We start from the raw sequence: 21,643 nt of genomic DNA on the forward strand, positions 1-21,643 counted from the left end.
CTTTCTTTCCTCTTCTCCCCCCCCTGCGGAGAATCGAACTGAGAACTGAACAAACCGCCCCTGGGTCCCATGAGGGAAAAACACCCCGGAGCCGCAGAGAGGGGAAGAGGCCGAGCCCGCAGGACCGTCCAGGTCGCCCCCTTGGTCCCCGCACCCCCGGGCCGCCCGCTGGTCCCCGTCCAGTCTCGCTAATCCCTCCCGATCGCGACCCCCTAAGAGGGAGAAACGGGCGTTTCCAACCCATTTCATGGGGGAAAGGAAGCCGGGGGGAGCCCAGGAACAGCGACCGCAGCAAGATCTGCACCCAGAGCCTCAGGAACAGCCCCAGAGGCCAGAACTGCACCCCGTGAAAGCGCAGGACCAGGACCAGGAGCGGCAGAAGCCTCCCTGCGGCCACCGTCCCCTCAGCCGATGCTGATTTCCTCTCCCGCAACCAGGAATTCGCCTCCCGCCCCAGATCACCTAATATAATCTATATATATAAATATATAATATATAATGTTCTTAAATTATTCCTGATTTTTTTTTTTAACCAAGCTGCCAAGAAAAGAACGTATTCTCCCCTTTCAGCCCGAGTCTGATTTTTATGTGAGTGAATCTAAACTGCTGAGGAAGACCATATGTGATTGTTAAATTATATATATCTATATTTTTACTCCGCGCAATGCTTATTCTTCTACATCCGTAGATGCTTGAGAAGCTGTGTTTCTGTCATTCATGTGCATTTTCCTTTGGAAAGAGAAAGCGCCTATTTTACTAACCAAAGACTTGATTTTTACCCGCTTCGTTTTTATTCCCTCCTTGAAATAAGCCCGGTTGGATTCGTGTCAGTGTTTTAAGAGATTTGGGGGTTTTTAGTTGTGGTGTTTTTTGTCCCCCCCCCCCTTCAGAGACCAGAATTCCAAATCGGAACTATTTAGGGTGATAAGCTACAATCTTTGAGCTAGCTACAAATAAGACATTTCAAGCAAACAAATTTTGGGCAGAGGATACAAAGGAGTGAGATATCAGGTTTTTTTTTGTGTTTTTTTTATTGTAAGATTCTGCCTCCTAAGAATAATAAATGGGGGATTACGGGTTTGGAGTGCTAGTGCAAAGCAATACTGGGAATAAATCTGCTTTTCCAGTCCGATTCCACCCACATCTGCAGCCTCCACACCATCACCAAAATGCCACCCCCAGCCCTGCTGCTTTTATAAATAATAACACAGCTGCCAATGGCAGCAGTGCCGGGTCAGCTTGGCTCTTCCCTGCTCCGGCGACCCACAACATCCAGGATGAGATCCTGGGGTCAGAAAAAGCCAAAAGTCAGCAACAGGAGCAGCAAGACCCCTTGGAAAAGCAGCAGCTGTCCCCCAGCCCAGGTCAGGAAGCTGGAATACTGCCTGAAACGGAGAAGGCAAAATCTGAAGAAAACCAAGGGGACAGCTCTTCAGAAAACGGCAGTGGGAAGGAGAAGATGAGAATGGAGTCACCAGTGTTGACAGGGTTTGATTACCAAGAAGCTGCAGGGCTAGGCACTTCGGCCCAGCCCTTGACGTCCAGCGCCTCCTCTCTCACTGGCTTCAGTAACTGGTCAGCAGCCATCGCACCTTCCTCCTCCACAGTCATCAACGAAGACGCCAGTTTCTTTCACCAGGGGGGGGTCCCAGCCGCTTCGGCTAATAACGGTGCTCTGTTGTTTCAAAATTTCCCCCATCATGTCAGCCCTGGCTTTGGAGGCAGCTTCTCCCCTCAGATCGGGCCTCTCTCCCAGCACCACCCTCATCACCCTCACTTCCAGCATCACCACAGCCAGCATCAGCAGCAGAGGAGGTCTCCTGCCAGTCCCCACCCCCCGCCGTTCACACACAGAAATGCTGCTTTTAACCAGCTGCCGCACTTGGCGAATAATCTTAACAAACCCCCCTCTCCATGGAGCAGCTACCAGAGCCCCTCTCCTACACCCTCTTCTTCCTGGAGCCCTGGAGGTGGTGGATATGGTGGCTGGGGAGGTTCCCAAGGCCGCGATCACCGCCGAGGGCTGAATGGAGGAATAACGCCCCTGAACTCCATCTCGCCTTTGAAGAAAAATTTCGCAAGCAATCACATTCAGCTCCAGAAGTACGCCCGCCCCAGCTCTGCCTTTGCGCCCAAGTCCTGGATGGAAGACAGCCTGAACAGGGCTGACAACATCTTCCCTTTTCCGGTAAGATTCTGTCGCACTAGTAGGTTAAGATGAATAGGGAAGTGGCCTGGTGTGGCATCTAAGAGAGTTCGAATTGTCCACGTTCCTATCAGAGCTCTTCCTAGAATGTGAGGTAGTTATCGGACGTCATTTTGGCAGGAGAGTAGTGCACCTTGGAACAAAATATTCAGCTGTTTCTTTGGTAAATTTCTCATTGTAATCTTCCCATAGGTAATTGTATGATTTGGCATAATTAATACCAGGTAGCTAGCTAGTGATGTCGTAATTATTAACTGTGAGACCTTTCCAGCCTGACAGGAGAATCAGGGTGGTTTCTCCCTACTTATTTACCAGACAGTAAGTAATACAGAGATATAAATATCTCTCTCTGTGGAGACCGAGGAGCATTTTCTATCCATGTGCAGTAACTATATGACCAAAAAAATTCAGTTTTCTCCACTGTAAGGTAGCAAGTCACTGAAAACCAACCCTTAAATTGTAGTTTTCTCACTGCCTGCATTTTACACCTGGAACCTCTCTGAACCGTGCAGCGAACAGTCTGAACTCATTAATTTCCTTTTAAACCTCTCTGCAGTTTCTGGCCTGCCTGTGTCAGCAAGGACTGCTAGAGAAATGACCTAAGTGTGTTCTTCATGCCCATTTATTTTTGAATACCATGAAACTAGATCTCAGAGTGACTTTTTTATGATGCCTTTCCCCCATTTGTTTATTTTCCAGTGTTAACACTAGGGGTGTAGATAATTTAACCAGGTCTAAAAATAGATCCAGCCAGGATCACTGTCTTTCTTGTCACCATTTTCCCCTTTTCTGCAAGTCACATTGTTTTATGTTTTTGAATTAATGAGCAGCCGGAGTAGCTGATAGATACGAGATAGAGGGAATTGCACAGTTAATTGAACATCAGATGCCCCACTAACTTTGTATATTTTGGGAGTATGATCATTTATATGTGTTTAGGAAATTTATATGAGATAATAAGCTATATTGAATCAGTCCTCACAACAACCCGACAAGGTAAGTTCAATTATTATCCCATTTTATAGATGAGAAAATTGAGTATCAGAAAGATAATAACTTGCCCATAATAACTTGCCACATAGCTCATAAGAGTACAAACTCTAGGTTAAATAAGGATTAAAAAACATCTGTGTACATCCATGTGTACACACATACATGTGCTATAGCCAGAGGGTTATTTTAGAGATCTTTCTGCAAGGGCTAAGACAAATTACAAGCAGAATTATCTATTTTAATTAATAGCTTATTTAGTGGTGGGTGGGGGAAGTTTACTAAGAAAACACTGTGTCATTCTAAGAAATTAAATACCCCCCCACCCCACCCCCGCCAAGAATTCAGGTGTAATAATGGTTAGGATGTATCTTCAAATATTTGGTTAAATTTAGTTTTAGATTTTTTTAAAATAATTTTTTGTCTAAGTATAAAAAAGCTGTTGGCTTCTGTTTTCAGAAAGGGATTTTACTCAAACTGAAGAGAGCAATTACTGTGTTTCAGTGGTCAGATAAAGGCTGTTTAAAACATTGGCGATCCTGTGAAGTCTATTTTTAAAAAGTTGCTTTTGATATTTATTTGAATATAAATTTAAGGAATATTTAATGCAAAGGTAACTTTTTTGCATTACTTATATATTATTGCTAATTTTAAAAATCTAAGATGGCATTTTATACATTTTTACTGGATTAAGATTGGCTCAGAATCGAATATTGAATACACTGTTCTTTCTTTATTTTGCTACTATACACTGATGGAATGACTTCATGGTTTATTTTCCACTCTCAGTTTACTGACTTTATATAGTAAAGGCTTACTTTGGGAAAAATAAAAATTTCAGAAAATGAATAAACTATACATGTATGCACATGACTAATATTTTTATGGGGCTAATGGAATGTGTTTAACGAGTGAAATCTTTTCGATCAGATGGTTTCTATTAAGTTGGCTTCTGAAATAATAAAATAGGCTAAGATTGATACTAAAACATATTGTTAGAAACTAACTCATCCCTTAGAATTGTTATCTATTATGCTGAGGTTGGAAAAAAGGAGTCAATATACCTGGCTCAAATATGGTAGGATTAGAAAGTCAATTGCTGATTTCTGCTCACTGTCCCCACAGTTTTTTAGAGAGATTGAGGAGAAAGGGGAGGGGGACACTTAGGCATGAATAAGTATTCTGGCTTTAGTATTGGGGTGATTTGAAAGTCACAAATAAAAATAAGTGCTTTGAAAAAATTCTTTATAACAAGAAATTCCTAATTGGGTTTTTAAAATATCATAAGTTAGTAAACTGACTGCTGTGGTGCTTACTTGAATGAATGCAGTTCTCTGTGTGCTTGTGTGTGGTTTTTTTAACAATAATTCTTTTGAATTAATTATTTGGCACAAAAAATAGTTTTGAGTTGGTATGAATTGGTTAAATTTGATATGAAAAAACTTGAAGGACTATTTATTTGCCTTGGAGCCAGGAGACCTAGGTTGTTGTCTTGGCCCTATCAATCAGTATCATAGCATTGGGGGGACAGTTTCTTTATAAAATGTGGGGGGTGACCTAGGTGATTTCTAAGTTCCTTTTGATCCTAAAACAAGCTACTGTGAAATTTAAACCACTATTACCACAATACATCCTTTAAAAAAAAACCATTGCTCTCATTTAAATTTATTACTTTGAGCACTATTAATTTTAGGAAAGAAATTTTATAGATATTAGTAATTCAATTTCAATTGCTATTCCTTAGGTATAAGAGAGATCTTTAAATTTACTAGAGACTTACAGGATAGAGCTTACATAGCTACTTTATAATATTGGTGTTCAATCAAAGGCTAGCATAGGGTATTGTTATATTAAAAGGAAATCATTTACCTGAAATGTAACTAATACTAGGCAGTGTTTATTTTCATTTGAAATGAATCAGAATGGTTTTTATGTTTGTTTAATGCAGGTTTGAGTACATACAGTGAATTAAAATTAATGATAACATTTTTAATGAGGTTTCCCCCCCCAGTCTTAACCTGCTGTTTATGGAGCAGGAGCAAAGATTCCAAATATGTGAAAATCCTCCAGCTAACTGATATACCAAGACATTCTACTTTGGGATTTTTTGTATTAAACTTTGTTTCTAAGCTGTTTTTGCTTAACTTAAAGTTTTCATTGTGTGAATTCAGATAACATACCTCAAATCCAGTTTTCAGATAAAACTAAACTAATATATATTTAATAGTAGCTAACATGCCTACAGTATTCTAAGTGTTTTACATGTATTTACTCATTTAATTCATTCAACAATCATACAAGGTAGAAATTATTATTATTACTATTCACACGCAAGATTTGGCTCTTAACCGTTACACTATAGCGCCTCTTCACATAGGCATAATACAGGTGAGGGGGGGGGGCGGGGGGGAACACCTCCCAGGGCATGAGGGGGAAACTTTTATGGAGAATAATTGATACATGATGATCAAAGGCTGATTATAGATCACATTTTCAAAGTAGAAAATGATAGAATGTATTTATCAACTTTTAAATGTTGAACTTAGTATTCAAGTCAATCTTTTTTTCTTTGTTTTTAGTACATATTACATACCAGGCATGGAGCTAGGTGCTTTCACATATGTCATCTGACTTCCTATGTAAGATTTCTCAGCCCTGTGAGGTCTGGTTTTATTGTCCCAATTTCAAAATGAAGAAACAAGATCCATATCCATGTGACTGCAGACATGATTTGACCTTTACATTGGGGGGGAAATCCGCCCCATCCTACCAAGCACATCCTGGAATGCTGATGTCCAAACCAAATAGTATGTTGGGGCACTGGCCAATATTTATATTTGAATACAGCATTTCTTTGGAGGGGTGCCTAGGTCTTCTGTCCTTACGGAAAGTATAGGAGAATTGGGTAGTATCTGTTCTGATACTCTCTTATCTTCAGCTCCGTTATGTTCCCACCTCTATTAGCTAAGAACCAGGAAGTAGGCAGAGAAAAAGGGGGGACAGGATCTGTGACAAAAACAGCACTAAAATTTGAGTGATAGGGAGACATTTTAGGACTTAGAGATTATTTGCTCTTACTTTAGACACAGTCACCACGATTTATTGTCTTAACCAGGCAAATAATTTATGTCACTTTAATAACTCTCCTTGTGTTGTCAGTTTATTGATCCTTAAAATTATATATGCCATCTTATATTTTAAAACAGAAAGTTTACTGTGTTGCTTCAGCTCTGAAAGTCATGGTGAATATTAAATTGTCCAAAGTGCAACCTCATTACATTTTTTGTTTTTAATATAGTTTTCAGAGGGATCTTTGCAAAGGAAACATTGTCTTTGACTATTTATTTACATGAGAAGAGGGGAAACTAACTTTTTTACTGTAAAATATGGGTTGGATGGTTCTGGCTCCAGCAGAATTGAGACTCTGGGAAAAGCCTACCAGATGCAATTTGATGCCTTTTTGTAGAAAGCTTTTTAACTGGGTTTAATTGCTTTGCTGATGGAATAGAATTTGGCTTGGGTAGAGTTTTTTATTATATTTTGTTGTTTTTAGAGAAGCCATGGAATAGGATCAACACGTTGTTCAGCATCTTTCAGGAAAACCCTGTTCATTGCAAGCCTACTGTTGTGCTTTTTTGCTAGTTGCAACTAGAAAGATGGTGCATACTTAGTTTGTGAGTTTATGCTTTTGAGAATAATATGTGTCAGTGTTTATGAGAAATAAATGGAAAAGTAGTCTTAACATTCACATGTCTACTTTGAATTTTAAAGTCTAATTTTATTTTTCTTAGGACTTTTCTCTATGCTGCTATAAAGAAAATAAGCTTGAGGATCCATCATCACATTTTTCAGCACTATTATTTTACCTTGGTTTTTGGTCCCATCACAGATAAGATCATGTGTGTAACGTGTTTCTCTTTAAGGCAGGGAGCCCGTAACTGTAGCATTTATCTTAATTTTACCTGACAAAATTCATTTTATATTTACTTGTTCAAAGAAAATTGTTCTTGCAGAAATTAAAGTGCTGTATTTTACCATGATAAATGTATAGCAGTATATAATTTTTTTACTTCAAATTTAGTGTTGATTCTCATCAGATTTTGTATTATTGAAACAGAAGTTTCACTTTAGGTTTTCAGAAAATTCTTAGTAGATAGAAAGATAAAGGCGTTGATCCTATTTTTAATCAGTTTCTGAAGGTGGAACTTGAATAATTACCAAGAAAGGCTATTTTGTGTTCAGAAGTGTAGCAGAGTGAAGCACAGTACGGGTTCAGACTTAAGCTGGACTCTGAACTCTAATTAGCTATGTGACCCTGAGTAGATTGCTCAGATTCAGGAAGACAGTTCCTCATCAAGATGACACCTGATGGTGATGGGTTATTGTGTGGTGCCTTGAGTAGTGGCCATGGTAGATGGCTTAAATTTTTTAAAAAGTGTAAAGTATGGATCTCTATATATTGAATTAAATTATGAAATTAAAATAATTACAAATGTAGCTTGGGAGTCTGTGAACAGTTCGAACGGTCTTTGTATTGCTTATCTTATTACTTCTCAGAGAATTCCTTTCGAATAAACTAGATGCAACCCAGGACAGATAAAACCTTCAGCAGAATTACTAATTTTCTTGAAGAGCAGTTTTATCATTGTATACGTAACTAAACTGTCATTAGCATTGGTAGCCTGTATCTTTCAGTATTTTGAAAGATTTTGTCTATAGTTGTTATTTTCAGAAATTTGAAACATTTTTATATGTTAAAGAAAACTATATTTTAATGAAGAATTTGTGATTTTTTTGTTAAGAGATAGGAAAAGCTACCAATAGATTTGAATTGGGTATATTTTAGCTTTTATCCTGGAATTGAGTTTTCCTTTTCATATTTTAATTAATTTACTTATCACATATTTATTGAGCACCTGCTATGTTATGGTCTAATCATAGGAGTAGATATCTCATAAAAATTCTTTTGATTTGTTTAATATATTTCTGATCTGTTCTAATCTTTAAGTGATACCAAACATACATTTTTTTTTCTCATTATGAACAAATTAGCAGGCCCAAATAGTTTCCTTTTATTTTAACCCATGAGCTGTTTAAACTTTAAGGTAAACTAACATTCAACTTGAGGTATAACAAAAACAATGTGTAAATGGCATTTCTAAATATTTTATTAATGGTCACATTTGTAAATACATACTTGTACAAGCTTCCTTATACACAGAGGTGCTTATTTAAGTTTGGCAACAGAATGGTACCACAAAAGGCAAACTTTAACCTGTGGGTAGCAGAATGCAGGTCCCACTACCTATCAAAGAAACACTCATCAGCCACTTACAGGTGCTCTCTCACATTTACAGACGGAAAGATTGAAACGTAAAGCCTTAACCTGTACAAGTAGTTTTCATATTGTGGAGTAATTAGATTGGGCACTTTCTGTTTGCTGAATATTTACCAGATATACCCCAATCATAGTCCTTCGGAGTTATATATTTGAAAACCATATTTGTATTTAAATATTATATAACATACTTTTAATAATAGTTCTTCCAGTTGTGTTTGAGGATTACTTCAAATGCTAGTCAGTGAAATAGCTGCTGTCATCTTACTGTCTGTAAGAACCTTAAAAAACCAAAAAAAAAAACACCAAAACAAAACCAATATAAGAATATTGCTACTCAGAGAAATCTCCTAATTCAGATCCTGGTTCCAAATATGGCTCTGCCACTTACTAGCAATGTGATCTAGGGCAAGCCAATCAACCTTTCTGATCCTTCATTTTCTCATTTTTTTTGTCTAGTGTCCTTGAGGATGCAATGAAATATGTCTAATGTTTAGCTTCCGAAAGATTCTGTTGTTATAAGAAAGCAAATCATCAAATAGAAATATTAATTCAAAATCTTGCAAATAGCACAATTTCTTCAAATGTGAAAACCATTGTACAATGGGTGTGTGTTAATGTGAGCTTAATTTTAAAGAAAAATTTTATAAACTAAACTATAATTTTTGAAAATAGTCACTGTAATTAAACAGTAATGGGAATCAGCTTAGATGATACTTTCATGCTGAAAAATTTAGTGACCAACTGGTTTTTTTCCTCTTTGAGTAAAGATATTCCCCCCATGTCTTTTAAATTTATTATGAAAAAATGTAAACATATTCAGTAGTAGACAAAATAGAGCAAATCCCTGTGTACATGTCACCTGGCTTCACCAATTACCAGCTCTGGAAAGTCCTCTTCCATCTGTCTTCCTAACCCTCTCCCTCCCATTCATGATATTTCGAAGAATTTCCCAGGTATTGTAGCATTTCATTTGTAAATGGTTTAGTTGATGTTTCTAAATTATAAGGAGGTTTTTTTCCTCTTAAAAACAAAAAATGTTTCTCTTTCGTTTTCAAAAGAAAGATTAAAACTAAAGCAAGGCCCATATTTCTGTTGCATCTGCTCAGCCTGTTTGACTACTCGACCTGGTGCCAGTCTCGAAGGAAACCGCCCTCTGGGTGGGAAACGATGCTGGTGGTCATGTGGGCATCACAAAAAAAGAAATCCAGCAGTAGTACCACATCAGCTGGTAACCAAAACCGTGGGAGGAGATTGGCCAGTTTTCTTCTCTCCATCCCAGCTGTCCCAAGGTACAGGCTTCTGTGGATTTTGGAGGGTCTCTGAAAGAAGATCGAACAGGACAGGACTGAGAGCTTTTTGGATGACTCTTTTGGTTTTTAAGAGGAATTTAGAGGTTTGGGGTCTCTGCGGGCCTTTGGTCTGCATCAAACCTCTTCATCTCTTGCTCTCTTTCAGCCCACAAATATTTGGTGCTTCCAGTGGTCCATGGGAGGGAGTGCATGACCAAGGCAAGCGTGCTCCTTCTCCCTATGAAGTGTAACGTCTGGTTGCCTCTTGCTTTGTGCCTGAGTGCTGAGAAGTACCTTCTGCTTCAAAGACTCCAGAGAGCTAAGGATGTGGGGGATGGGAACTGTGAGAGCCCAGAAAGGCTGACACTAGGCACAGGCTGCTTTGTGACAGTTGCTGTCAAGGCTCACAAAGGAGGAGATGACATGGGTTTCAAGCCCTGTAGGACACAAGCTTCAGCTTATGAATAAAGAGTGTGCATGTGGATGACCATTCTTGCTGCTGACTGGGCCCTGATCAGGCCCAGCAGGCATGGAGCGCAGGAGCCCTGACAGCCAGTAGGAGCCAGACAGAGGTGTGGCCAGAACGGTGCTCATTACTTTGTTTCTTAGGGATGAATTTTAGTAGTATTTACCTACTTCCCTTAATGACCACTTGCCCTGAATAGCTTATTAGGTAGGATAAATCATATACTGATATTTTGGGGTTTACAGATTTTGGCTCACTTTGCTGATCTCTGTGAAAATGGGTTACAGGAAATATTAAAGAACAGCTGAATTATTCAGATACAGACAACACTGCATTTTCAGGATCTTTTGCCATTGCATCAGAGAGAAGGGGCAGAGGGAATATTTATTGAAAGGGTCTGCTAACTGCTGGGCATTGTGCGCAGGTTGTCACGTATGTGATCTCATTTCTCCTCACCACAATTTTATATGGAAAGCGCTATCCTCATTTTGCTGATGAAATCAGCAGTCAGATGCCGCAGTGTCAAGATCACTTGTCTAGTAAGTGGTGATTTAAACGCAGGTCTTGGGGTGGATTTTAATTACTTCCCTCTGCCAAGCAAGGTGAGAACAACGGTCAACAGGAAGAAGGGGACTATTGATCCAGGAACTGAGTAATCAAGTCGAGAATGCCAGTCTGTTTTTTAATACAGCTAAGTGGTGACAAGAAATGTTTACCGCTTTAAGGATTTCTGATGCTGAAAATGGTTTCTTTAGTGAAGGTGGAATAAAAGAAAATTTTCTCATAGGCTTTCTGGAGAGATCTCATTTGTCAGTTCACATGGGAGCAAATGGAGCTATTGGTCCAACCAGGGTACAACACCGAGGACATTCATTCCTTTGATCTGTAGGACTCTTTGCCTTCATAATAAAATGGTCATAATGAGAAGGTACTGACTGACGAGGGAAGCTGCTTAGAAATATGAGATGCTCCTAAATGTGCAGATACTTACCTCTTTGACTTTAACCTCCGACGCTTGTTCTCAGAATGCAGGCCCTGTATGCACTGAAGGATTTTGTATCTTACAGGTCCTAAAAGACTGAAATTTCTGGGTTAGACAAGGTTCATTTAAATTGATCACTTTTCTGAGAGTCTACCCTGAAGTCAGACTCCACCGCTTACTGTGTGACTTTGAGGGCAATTAGTTACCTTCTCATAACTTCACTTGCCTAAAATGGGGATGCTAATAGAACCCACTTCACATGATGGTTGTGAGGAGCTGATTTATGTGAATGATACATAGCTCATATAAGATGCACACTGAGCCAGGAGGAACATGTTAGCCACTTCTATATTGGTGGAGACAATGATGGTGGACTTACTGTGTGCCACACATGCTGTAATCTGTGACTACGGGGGTAAGAGAGCTCGCAGTCCAGTGGGGAGATAGCTGTAAAGAGCTTGTCAATATCACGTAGGATGTTAGCATGCTAGGGGACACAGGGAAAGACGGACTTGCCCCTGCACAAGAATATGTGGATCATCTGGAGTTGGAATCTTGAAAGTTGACCAAAGAGTCAACTTTTAATTAATTTTTTATTGATTTGAGAGAGGGAGGGAGGGAGAAACATTGATGTGAGAAAGAAACATCCATTAGTTTCTTTCCCATGCACCTTGACTGGGGATTGAATCCATAACCTGGGCATGTGCCTTGACCCGGGAATCGAGCCCACCACCTTTTGATGTATGGGATGACGCTCCAACCAACTGATCCACCCAGCCAGGGCCACGTAGTCAACTTTTGATGTCTATGGACTTAAATATTGAATCCAAGAAAAATATTTACATTTTGGAAAATCTTGGTTAAAACTCTCATAGTTACCTTTGATTAATTACAGGCTCTACTGGCATCTCAAACTTCCTATTTATTTAGGCACCTCTTTGACACACTGGCATAGACTGTATTTTCAAAACAAAATATTTTCCTTTCCCTTCTTCACCAGGGAACATTTAAGGCAGAAAGAGAAACTTCCATAGGCTAGTAAGATACATAGCATTCTGAGAGGTGTCAATCACTCTGATGTCTGTCTTTACAGGAATAAAATGAATGGAGGGAGTAGCTGAATTTTGGCTTGGTTCTTAATGATGTGGCTACATGCAGTCAATTATATTTTGTTTTAGAGCCAGTCTAGTATGCCAAAGCATACTAACTCAAGTATAAAAGGACAAGAGTCAGTAATAGAATGGTCATGGTGGTTTATTTGTTGAAATTGAACTTGATTGTAATTTCTTTCCAAGTTAGGACCTTAGAGCGTGGAACAGAGGGCTTTGTTTTGGGTTTTGGGAGGAGAACACTTCTCTTCAATAAGGAAACCTTAAAATGGTTTGTGTGGAATATTTAAGCTCGACTGTGTCATGACTGCTCAACCAGGATGTAAGCTATAAATCATACCCCCAAGAACCTAACGAAGTTAACCTGTTCAGTGGAGTTGCTTACCTCAGTGGTCCACAAAGTGTGGTGGCCTAGCTTCACTTGAAAACTTGCTAGAAATGTGAACCCATGGGTCCTGCTCAGAGCTACTGAAAGAGAAACTTTGGGGGTAGACCCAGTAACCCATGCTTCAACAAGACCTCCAGATGATTCTGATGTTCTCTCAAGGATGAGAAACTCTGGCTTAGATTATCTATCTGAACGTTAACAACAACAACAGCAAAACCCCAAACCGCAAGCGAGGATTTTGGTTTGTGGCCTAATTGATTCGAGTTGTTCCTTCTGATAGTAATAGACCGGTGGTTCCTGTGCTGCTGTGGCTGCTTCTGGAATGTTGTGAAAAGCTGTGTCACGTCAGTCACATGCTGATGTAAGCCTTCCTGTTTTGTCATGACAAGACTATTCAGGTGTATATAATAAAAGGACAGATCCTGCCTGTTCTTTGAAATACTAATTTGTGTCTTCAGAAAGCTATTTTTATCAACTTTGATTTCATAGTGACTTGTATGACTTTTCCCTTTAGGAATTGCCCTGTGAAATAGAGATGACAGAAACTGAAACCAATCAGTTACTGACATGCAATTCCATATATTAAATATAACAATTAAGATTACAAAATAAAATGAGGTCCAAGCACTGTAACCAAGTTTGCTTTGCTGAGCCTTGAAAATAATTGGTGCTCTTTTATTTTCGTTCATGATTATTAAGCTACATGTTCTAGTGTCATAAGGCCTGGTTCCTCCTTCACATTCTGCCTCCACTTTTACCTGATTTTGATAAAGTTACTAATAACTCTAAGCCTCAGTTTCTTCATCTGTGAAATGGGACAGTAATGACATGTTGTATATGCTTTCTGTGAGCAATAAATGAGACCTGACGTGCAAAGCATTGGAGTGAAATAAATGCTAGCTGCTGGCATTATTGTTATTGTTATTATTATTACTGTTACTATCACTTCTACTCCTGTGGTTGTTAGTAGATAACCTAGAGATACCTTTCTGATGGGTCACTAATTTGGGCACCACATCTGTCTGTCATCTCATCAGGAAGAAGGAACATAAGGCTTCTTCCTCATGTGTTTAGTATCTCTAGTGTCACCCTGTGTTACTCTTAGAGGTACATTTTGTTCTTTCTTTGGTTTAATGGGTAATATCTGAGTGCCTCCTGTTTGTCAGACACTAGCCAGTACAGTTCTGCCCCCCGGACCCTTGAGCAGAGTCCCATTTATTCAAATGGATGCCTTGGTTAGTGTGGTCCTTTGACTGCCATGACCATTCATCCAAGCAAGCATTGCCTGCTTTGGAGTGAGACTTGGACGTGACTCCTGACTGCACCGCTGAGCTATGCAGTGAGCTCTCTGTGCTGTAAACTGTGGCTTTTCCTTACTTTTAGATTTTTATCATTAAAATGGGAATAAGGAGGTTTGAGGATTAATTTCGACACTCTTAATAAAGTACCTAGAATAAGGCAGGTACTTAGTAGGTGCTCAACAAAGGACAATTCTGCTTTTCTACCTGTAGGTTGCCTAGAGAAACCAGCAGTCATGAGGCAAATATAGTTGCTGGTGTTTTTTGTTTCATAATAGATTCTTTGACCTTTCTTTTGAAATCAGGACATCCCCCTCAATGAATTGTTTTAAGTAGATTTTTTTTAAGCATGTTATTTTGCATTACTCTGTCATTGACACCCAGCTTTTTGTGGGCAAAAGTGATAAACTTTGATTAGTAATTCTCATTCACATTTTTTGTTCCTGCCATAATCATCATCATAATTTAAACTGTGACTCTTGGGAGAGCACAAACTAAGGATATGGGAAAGCTAGACTACAAATATGTTTTGGAGGTAGGAAGGGGACATTAGAGATCTCATCAAACTCTTTCCTTTTTCGGATCAGGGGAGAGATCTAGAGGATGGAAGTGCCCCAGTTCACATGACACGCCAGTGGTAGCGTTGGGGCTTCCTAGTGTCTGAGCTCATGCCATCAATTTCTGCTGATTTCATGCTTTGGTCATCAGCTCAAGATCAGTCAAGAAGAGCTGTCATTCAACAAGGCTTCTATTTTATAGTTGTTTACTTTCTGGGAAGTAGATCCTAGAAAACAGATCAGTGGTTATGATATTTGGCCCAACTAGCAATCAAAAAAGGCAAAATCAAAGAATGAACTATGGGAATCAAGGAGCTCTTGATTTGGCATTTTGGTTGTTGGGTAGGAAAACCATCTTGGTGCTGTTCCTTTTTTTTTTTTTTTTTAATGTCTTTATTGATTTCAGACAGAGGAAGGGAGAGGGGGAGAGAGATAAAAACATCAATGATGAGAGAGTCATTGATCAGCTGCCTCCTGCACACCCCCCACTGGGGACTGAGACCACAACCTGGGCACATGCCCTGCCTGGGAATCGAACCGCGATCTCCTGGATCCTAAATCCATGCTCAACCACTGAGCCACGCCGGCCGGGCTTGGTGCTGTTCTTATTCTTGGGTTAAGGAATTATTAGTGTCTACTTTTCTACCTGGTTCCTAATGGCACAGACACATTTTAGTTTAGTTTTTGTTTTTAATTAGAGGTTAAAAGTGGGCAGAAAAGATCAGCTAGAAGGTATAAATTAAAAATGATAAATGTTAGGCACTCTCTGAAAACAGAAGGTCTAGCAAAATATGTGGCTTTTGAACTCTGACTTAGCAAAGCATGATAAGAAATAAAATGTTGGACAAGTGTAAAGGAGTTTATAGTAATTATAATTGGTCATAAGGTTGGATGGTGGGGAGGAGTACATATTAGGCCAGCGATGGCAAGGATGTGGTTCTTGTGCCTTTGGGTCTTGTCCCTTGCTCTTAGCATCGGCAGTCTGCTGAGACTGTTTCCTTCTGAATTTATACAAAGCCTGAAAGTCCTTCTCAGTGCATTGCATATGAAGATCTTTGAGTTAAAAAATAGTATAAGAGAAAATACCACTGAAGAGAAGGTTATGGAATTCTGCTGGTCAAATTCCTTTTTCTTACTACTCTGGCTACGGTCTGTGTGTGTCTGTGCTTATGCATAAGGTGCGTCAGAAGTGTGTGTCACTGCCTCCTTTCAGAGTTTAATTGGAAAATGTTTCTATCTCCCACTTTTCATGTATCAAGCTAAGCTTTAATTTTAGTTATCGCTAGTACTTTTCATCCAGAAGAATGCCAGAGCAGTCGCGCTGTTGTGTATTTTAAGATCCCTCACTCACTCCTGAAATGCATTTTGTTAAGCCAGGGTTTCGACCAGTGGTGTCCTCCGCACCCTCTCTTCCCTTTAATTTTAATGGCAGCAAAATCAAGACTGCTTTGCCTCTTAGTGGTCTTGCAGACATTTGAGGACTATTTTCAAATTGTGGCTTGTAAGAAAATGGAGCTGTTCCGAATAGCACGTGTAGACGCCTAGTCAGTAACTGCCGGCCGGACCCACTTTGGACAGCTTTGTCACCCTATCGAGATCTTAAGCGGCAGAGAAAGATTACAAATTTTACTTCTACATTTACTGAATGTTCTTAACTAGTTTTAATCATTTCTGTTTTATTAGCAAAAGTAATGCTTCTATTGAAATGATTACTAGACATCAAATCACTCTGCTGAGCCCGAGGTACTTAACTTTTGTGGTTTTAATGTTTCGTAAGTGTTCAAAATAAAATGTAGTGATAGTGTATGTTGCACAGAGAGGGAGTAAAATCACCACTTTTTTATCTGTGTCCCCTCCCATGCAGTTTATTGTCCTCTTTTATAATTAAATGCTTTTTTAAAAAGTGGTTTGTGGTTGTTTGTGTTACAGGATCGCCCCAGGACATTCGACATGCACTCCCTGGAGAGTTCACTTATTGACATAATGAGAGCTGAAAATGATTCGATTAAAGGTAATTTTAAAATGTAACTATTTTATTTTAATTGTTTAAAATTTGTACTATCTATATAATCTGATTGACAATATGGCACATATTTTGGATTCATATGTTGTATCTAGTCAGGTCCATCAATTTTATGCATGTTGGACTTTTTGTTAAATATTTGATAGCCACCAACTGTAGGCCCATCATAATATTGATTAAGAGAACTACCAGAGTGCTCATTGCCTAGGGTGGGCAGTTAACTGGAAGGACGTGAGCCATACACTTCATATTTTTATATCTTAGCCCTCATGTCCGTACCCCCATAACAGGGACTGTACACTAAGAAGAGATCAAATGTGGATAGATTTTTAGCCTAGTTTCACATTTTTAGAAATGGCCAACAGTTTCAAAGTTAAAATGATGTTTTGTTCTTGAAATATTTCCCATGTATTAAGAAAAAATAGTGCTATTCCTGCTTGGATTCTAGTCTCAACTCTATTGCTAACTGTCTCTGCTCTCTTCAGTAAGACATTTGAGTTTGAGTGGGCCTCAGTTTCACCTTCATAACAAGGGATTTTGAGTCACCCTTACAGTAAGGACTTTATAATGGGCGCTCTAAGAACAACATGCAGACGCCTGGGCATGTCCCATGGGTGGGCGGGGCTTGGCATTCTTACTTAATGTCCCAGTTGGCGCTCACATGCAGCCAGGGTTGAGAATGACCAGAATAGGTGTTTCTAAGGGCCCTTCCGGCTCGGATTTTGTGAAAACTACCCCACAAAAGAAAATATTTTACTTGAAAGCCTTTTTAAGAAATGTTAGGTTGTTTGGCATGTTTGTTCACCCCACTTAAGTTGCTCGTTTGTTCATTGGTCTGTTCATTCACACCTCGCTCACACTCGCTCACACATTTGCTTAGTGTTTACGAGCCTGCTTTGTGTCTGACGCAGATCACACTGACCAGGCCACAGGTGGCAAGGTGGCCTGTTATGTCAAGTGGTGACCAGCCTGGCCCAGTTTCAAAAAATTTTTTGTTTGGCTTATCATATTATGGATGCAGTTAAAGTATTTTCCAGCAAGTGAATAATGGTAATTTTTTTAATGAGGAAAGCTTTTTGTAGTCTGGAGAGATGAAAATAGTATGTGAAAAAATATGCATCCATCTGATGAGGTAACTTTGAAATAAGATCATTTTGAAGGTCTTCGCTGATGTCCTTGTGGCATTCTGCTGGGTGACTAACCGAGCACGCTGTTTCTGGAAAGATGGTTTCTCACGCAGAACTGACTTCGTTCTGGCCACTTCTTAGCGCACTGATTTTGAGTAGTCCTTCAGCCTCTTTCACTTTTCTGCTCATTTTCCCATCAGAAAAATGTGCAGAGTCTAAGGTTCTTTCTAGACCAGAGCAACTGCACACTCTTAAAAAGTAGCTAAAGGAGAAATCTGAATGAGGTCTGTGGGTTGTACCAGTGTCAGTTCCCTGTTTTGTACTCTAGGCAAGTAAGATGTCACCTTTAAGCCACACTGGATAAGGGTTCATGGGATCTCTGTGTTCTGCTTTTTGCAACTTGCTGCAAATCTATAATTATTTCCAAATTAAAAATATAGAACAGAGAAGTAGCTAAGAGACATTTGTCTATTCTTAATGCATCTGATTCCTTCAGCAACTTTCCTTTTTTTCATTTTCTTTTTTGTTTTTGGAGAGCGTCTTAGATACAGGGATAATAAATAATTAGAACTCATTTTCATGATAAGTGCCTATTCTTTTTTTACAGAAAACACAGTTTACAAACAACAAACAGCAGCAGTATTAAACAGTTTAATTTGATGCTCTAAGAAGCAAGCCTCTAACTAGTATTTAGGTTAGATAAAAGAGTTTGGGGGACATCTGTAATACCGTCAACAATAAATACATTTTTTTAAAAAAGAGTTTGCACGCATTTTAATAGGATTAACAGTAGCATTTTCTTAGTTTGTTAGACATAGCCAGGATCTCTCTCAGGTTTATTTCTTCTCTCTTATTGTTGGATTTTTGTGTAAAGTTCTGCCTTTAGTCTACCTTCCCTTTTTAATATCCTCTAACCAATTTTTACCTAAATTATGTTTCTGTCATCTTATTCTGTAGGAATAATCAAAAGTTAAGTTTGATGACAGAAAAAGTGAAATCTGATTGGCCTTGTCTGGGAACATAGAAGTTTTATAAAACTGTGATCTGTAAGAGGAAGTGTGGATGGAAACGGCCATTCTGCACCACAGTCTGTGAGGATTAAATAATGATGTGTCTATAAAATCTAGCATGCTGCCTGGTTCATAGAAGACACTCAATAAACAGTATTGATTATTACTGAGCATCTATTCAGTCTGTCCTCATGCTTATCAAATGAGAAAGCCAGTTTCAATTTAAGTTGAAGTGCCAAGGTGACTTACGTATATTAAATGAGCTTTGTGTATTGTTTCCTTCAGAGAGCCATAAAGAATTCACAGATGAGTTCATGTCCTGAAATGGCAGATTATAGTTATGCTTGACATATATATTTATTAACCAGGATCTGAACTTTATATCACTATAGTCTATCACCACCAAATGGAGTTTTGCTCTGGGGAAGACCATTTCTTGTCAAACTCTCTTATCAATTTGGGTACCTGTTGGGAAAGTATGTTTGCTTTGAATAGTGGTTCTGCTCGTTTTGTGAGATTTGGTTTAAAGGTGATAATAAAAGTTGAATATCTTTTAAAAAAATAACACATCATCCTTTTAAAATAATAATATAAAACCTGACCATCCATTTTGAAAATGAATAGGCTCTCCATGTGCTCTGCTTCCTTAGCAACAGGGAAAACAGAAAATGGGCATGAATTCCATGAAACTGGTGGAGAATGCTATGCCACTCAGAAAAAACTATAAAAATTCACTTAAAAGAATTAACTTGAGAATTGTTTTAAAAAGATTCTACCATGTGGAGGCAAATTTTATATTTGGGCTTATTTTATCTTAAAAATAATTCATAAAATATATTACAATTTATCCCATTTATTTTTATCTTTCATTTGTGATTCCTCATAGAAATTCGATTTGTGTGTATATATTTAAATAATAAAGCCTGAATTTTGTACAAGAACTACAAGTTGAATGAATTGGTATGACAATCTTATTTAAATTAAAAACGAACAAACAGAAAACTGAATTTGCCTTTTACTTTTGGGGAGAAAAAAATCTCCCTTAAGGTAGTGGGGTTTAAAATTTTTATTTTTGCCATCAACAGATGGCAAAATGCTTAATATGCCCAGGAACCTTCAAGCATGGTTTTTTGAGTTTCTTTATGTATGTGTTGTTGGTTGTAACTGGCTTGTTGAAAACCTTGTATCTATTTTTTAATGTTTTAATAAATATGCAAAAGGAGTGCCTAGCCTTCATTTCATAATTTACATTAGTATTTTTACAGTTTATTTAAAAATAGTTTTTCTGAGAATTTGAGGGCTCCTATCGCTTTCTCCATGTACAGAGGTTTAGCTCTGAGAGGAAAAGGGTCCTCCCTCTGCCTTATCTCCATGTCCTTGCTCTCATCAGCTGGCACGCCTGCGTGTTATTTTTATCTGCGAAATTGTGGATTGCCTCCTCCATAACCAAAGCCGGTGGCAGTCCACGGTTCTCCTCCCCTGAGACGACTTCATTTTCTTTCCTGCACACCCAGTTTCATAGCTAAGAGCCCGAGCTACAGACCGAGTTTGGATTTGGATCTCCCAGCTGGCAGCTTGCGCATTGCTGCAGTATTATTGGCCTTAGCAAGTGCTTTCTTCACCGGGACAGGAGAATCTTTTACTGTGGTTGATGTTCAGATGATTATTGAGGAATATTGTATCTTGCTGTTGTTTGTATTTTTTCTCGCCTGTGAAATTGGTACTTATTGTTTAGAAATGGAGCAGCGTGAACTAGATTAAAACCACATGTGAGCACATCTGTTTTCAGCCTTCTGAAAAATAGGCTGGACACAGTGAAATAAAGCCTCATGAAGCAGTGTTGCGTCCAGTGCATATTCAGAGGAGAGACCTCTGAAAGCCGAGGAGCTTTTTTCTCTTTCCTGGGTGTGACAGGAATAAAGGAACACAGATCAACCACAAGTGGTCATTTGGGGACTGGGAACAGATGAGACAGCACTGGAATCAGGACAAAAAATAGTGCTTGAAAATGATCATATGTTAGATGGAGTAGACCCATCACCCTTTCATAGTAGTGGTCGAGTATTTTGTATCCTATATATGAAACAAGTTCAGATACAATTTGCTTCATTTCACTAGAGCCAAATGAGACAGCAGAATTATTGGCGGAACAAAGGCAGTCTGTACGCTGTCAAAACCTCACAATTGTTCTTCAGGTATTAATTAAGTCAGGAGTCAGAATATCATCTTATTTCCCCCCAGCAGATTGTGAAATTGGTGTCTCTTTCTTTGCATATTGTTACAGAATATCTTGCTTTCAATTTTTGGAAGGAGGAGCTCAGCACATCCACCCCAACCTCTCTGTCAGACATGTTAAATCCCTAAGTTGAATGTAAGTGATAGTGACCGCATTCAGAAATGCAGTTGGTTAAAGCTCCAGTCATTCACACCTCGCATCCCCAGGGCACCCAAGAGACCTGGCTTGCATACAGTAAGCAGTGGGAGCGTGTTACCCACTTAGCCAGCGCCGCCTCACTTGCTCCATGCGTTCATTTAATAAGAATCCAGGAGCTGGATCTACTTCAAATATGCTATGTATTCAATTCCCGAGCGCCCAGGGTATTGTGACCTTGCATTTAAAAACCCTTTTGGTATTTTTTTCTTTCTTTTTTTCCACATTAAATTTGGGGGCCCTTCCCCCCTATTTTTCACTGTTGTGGGTTTGAAACAAATGCATAAGTGAGTGGGCAAGTGAGGATCCATCTGTGCCTCTTTTCTTTGTTGCTAAGCAAAAGAATTTATAATAATCTCTCTAGAAGAAAATCATGAAACTCAGTTGAAAGTTTCATACACAAAGCCTGTTGTACTAATTTTTTAT

At 38.9% G+C, this 21,643-nt stretch overlaps 1 protein-coding gene across 2 annotated transcripts in view; it reads left to right on the forward strand.

Moving 5' to 3' along the window:
• The first annotated feature begins 429 nt into the window (after positions 1–429).
• The window catches only part of CPEB4 (cytoplasmic polyadenylation element binding protein 4), a 51,919-nt gene continuing 30,705 nt past the window's right edge, over positions 430–21,643 (forward strand). For both annotated transcript variants that reach the window (XM_016208784.2, XM_016208785.2), the window contains exons 1-2: positions 430–2,188; positions 16,556–16,637. In XM_016208784.2, coding sequence (XP_016064270.1) covers positions 1,064–2,188; positions 16,556–16,637 — 1,207 coding nt within the window. In that variant the 5' untranslated portion in view covers positions 430–1,063. The remainder of the gene's footprint in view (positions 2,189–16,555; positions 16,638–21,643) is intronic.

Source organism: Miniopterus natalensis, chromosome 4 (assembly GCF_054644295.1).
Source record: "Miniopterus natalensis isolate mMinNat1 chromosome 4, mMinNat1.hap1, whole genome shotgun sequence".
NCBI lineage: Eukaryota > Metazoa > Chordata > Mammalia > Chiroptera > Miniopteridae > Miniopterus > Miniopterus natalensis.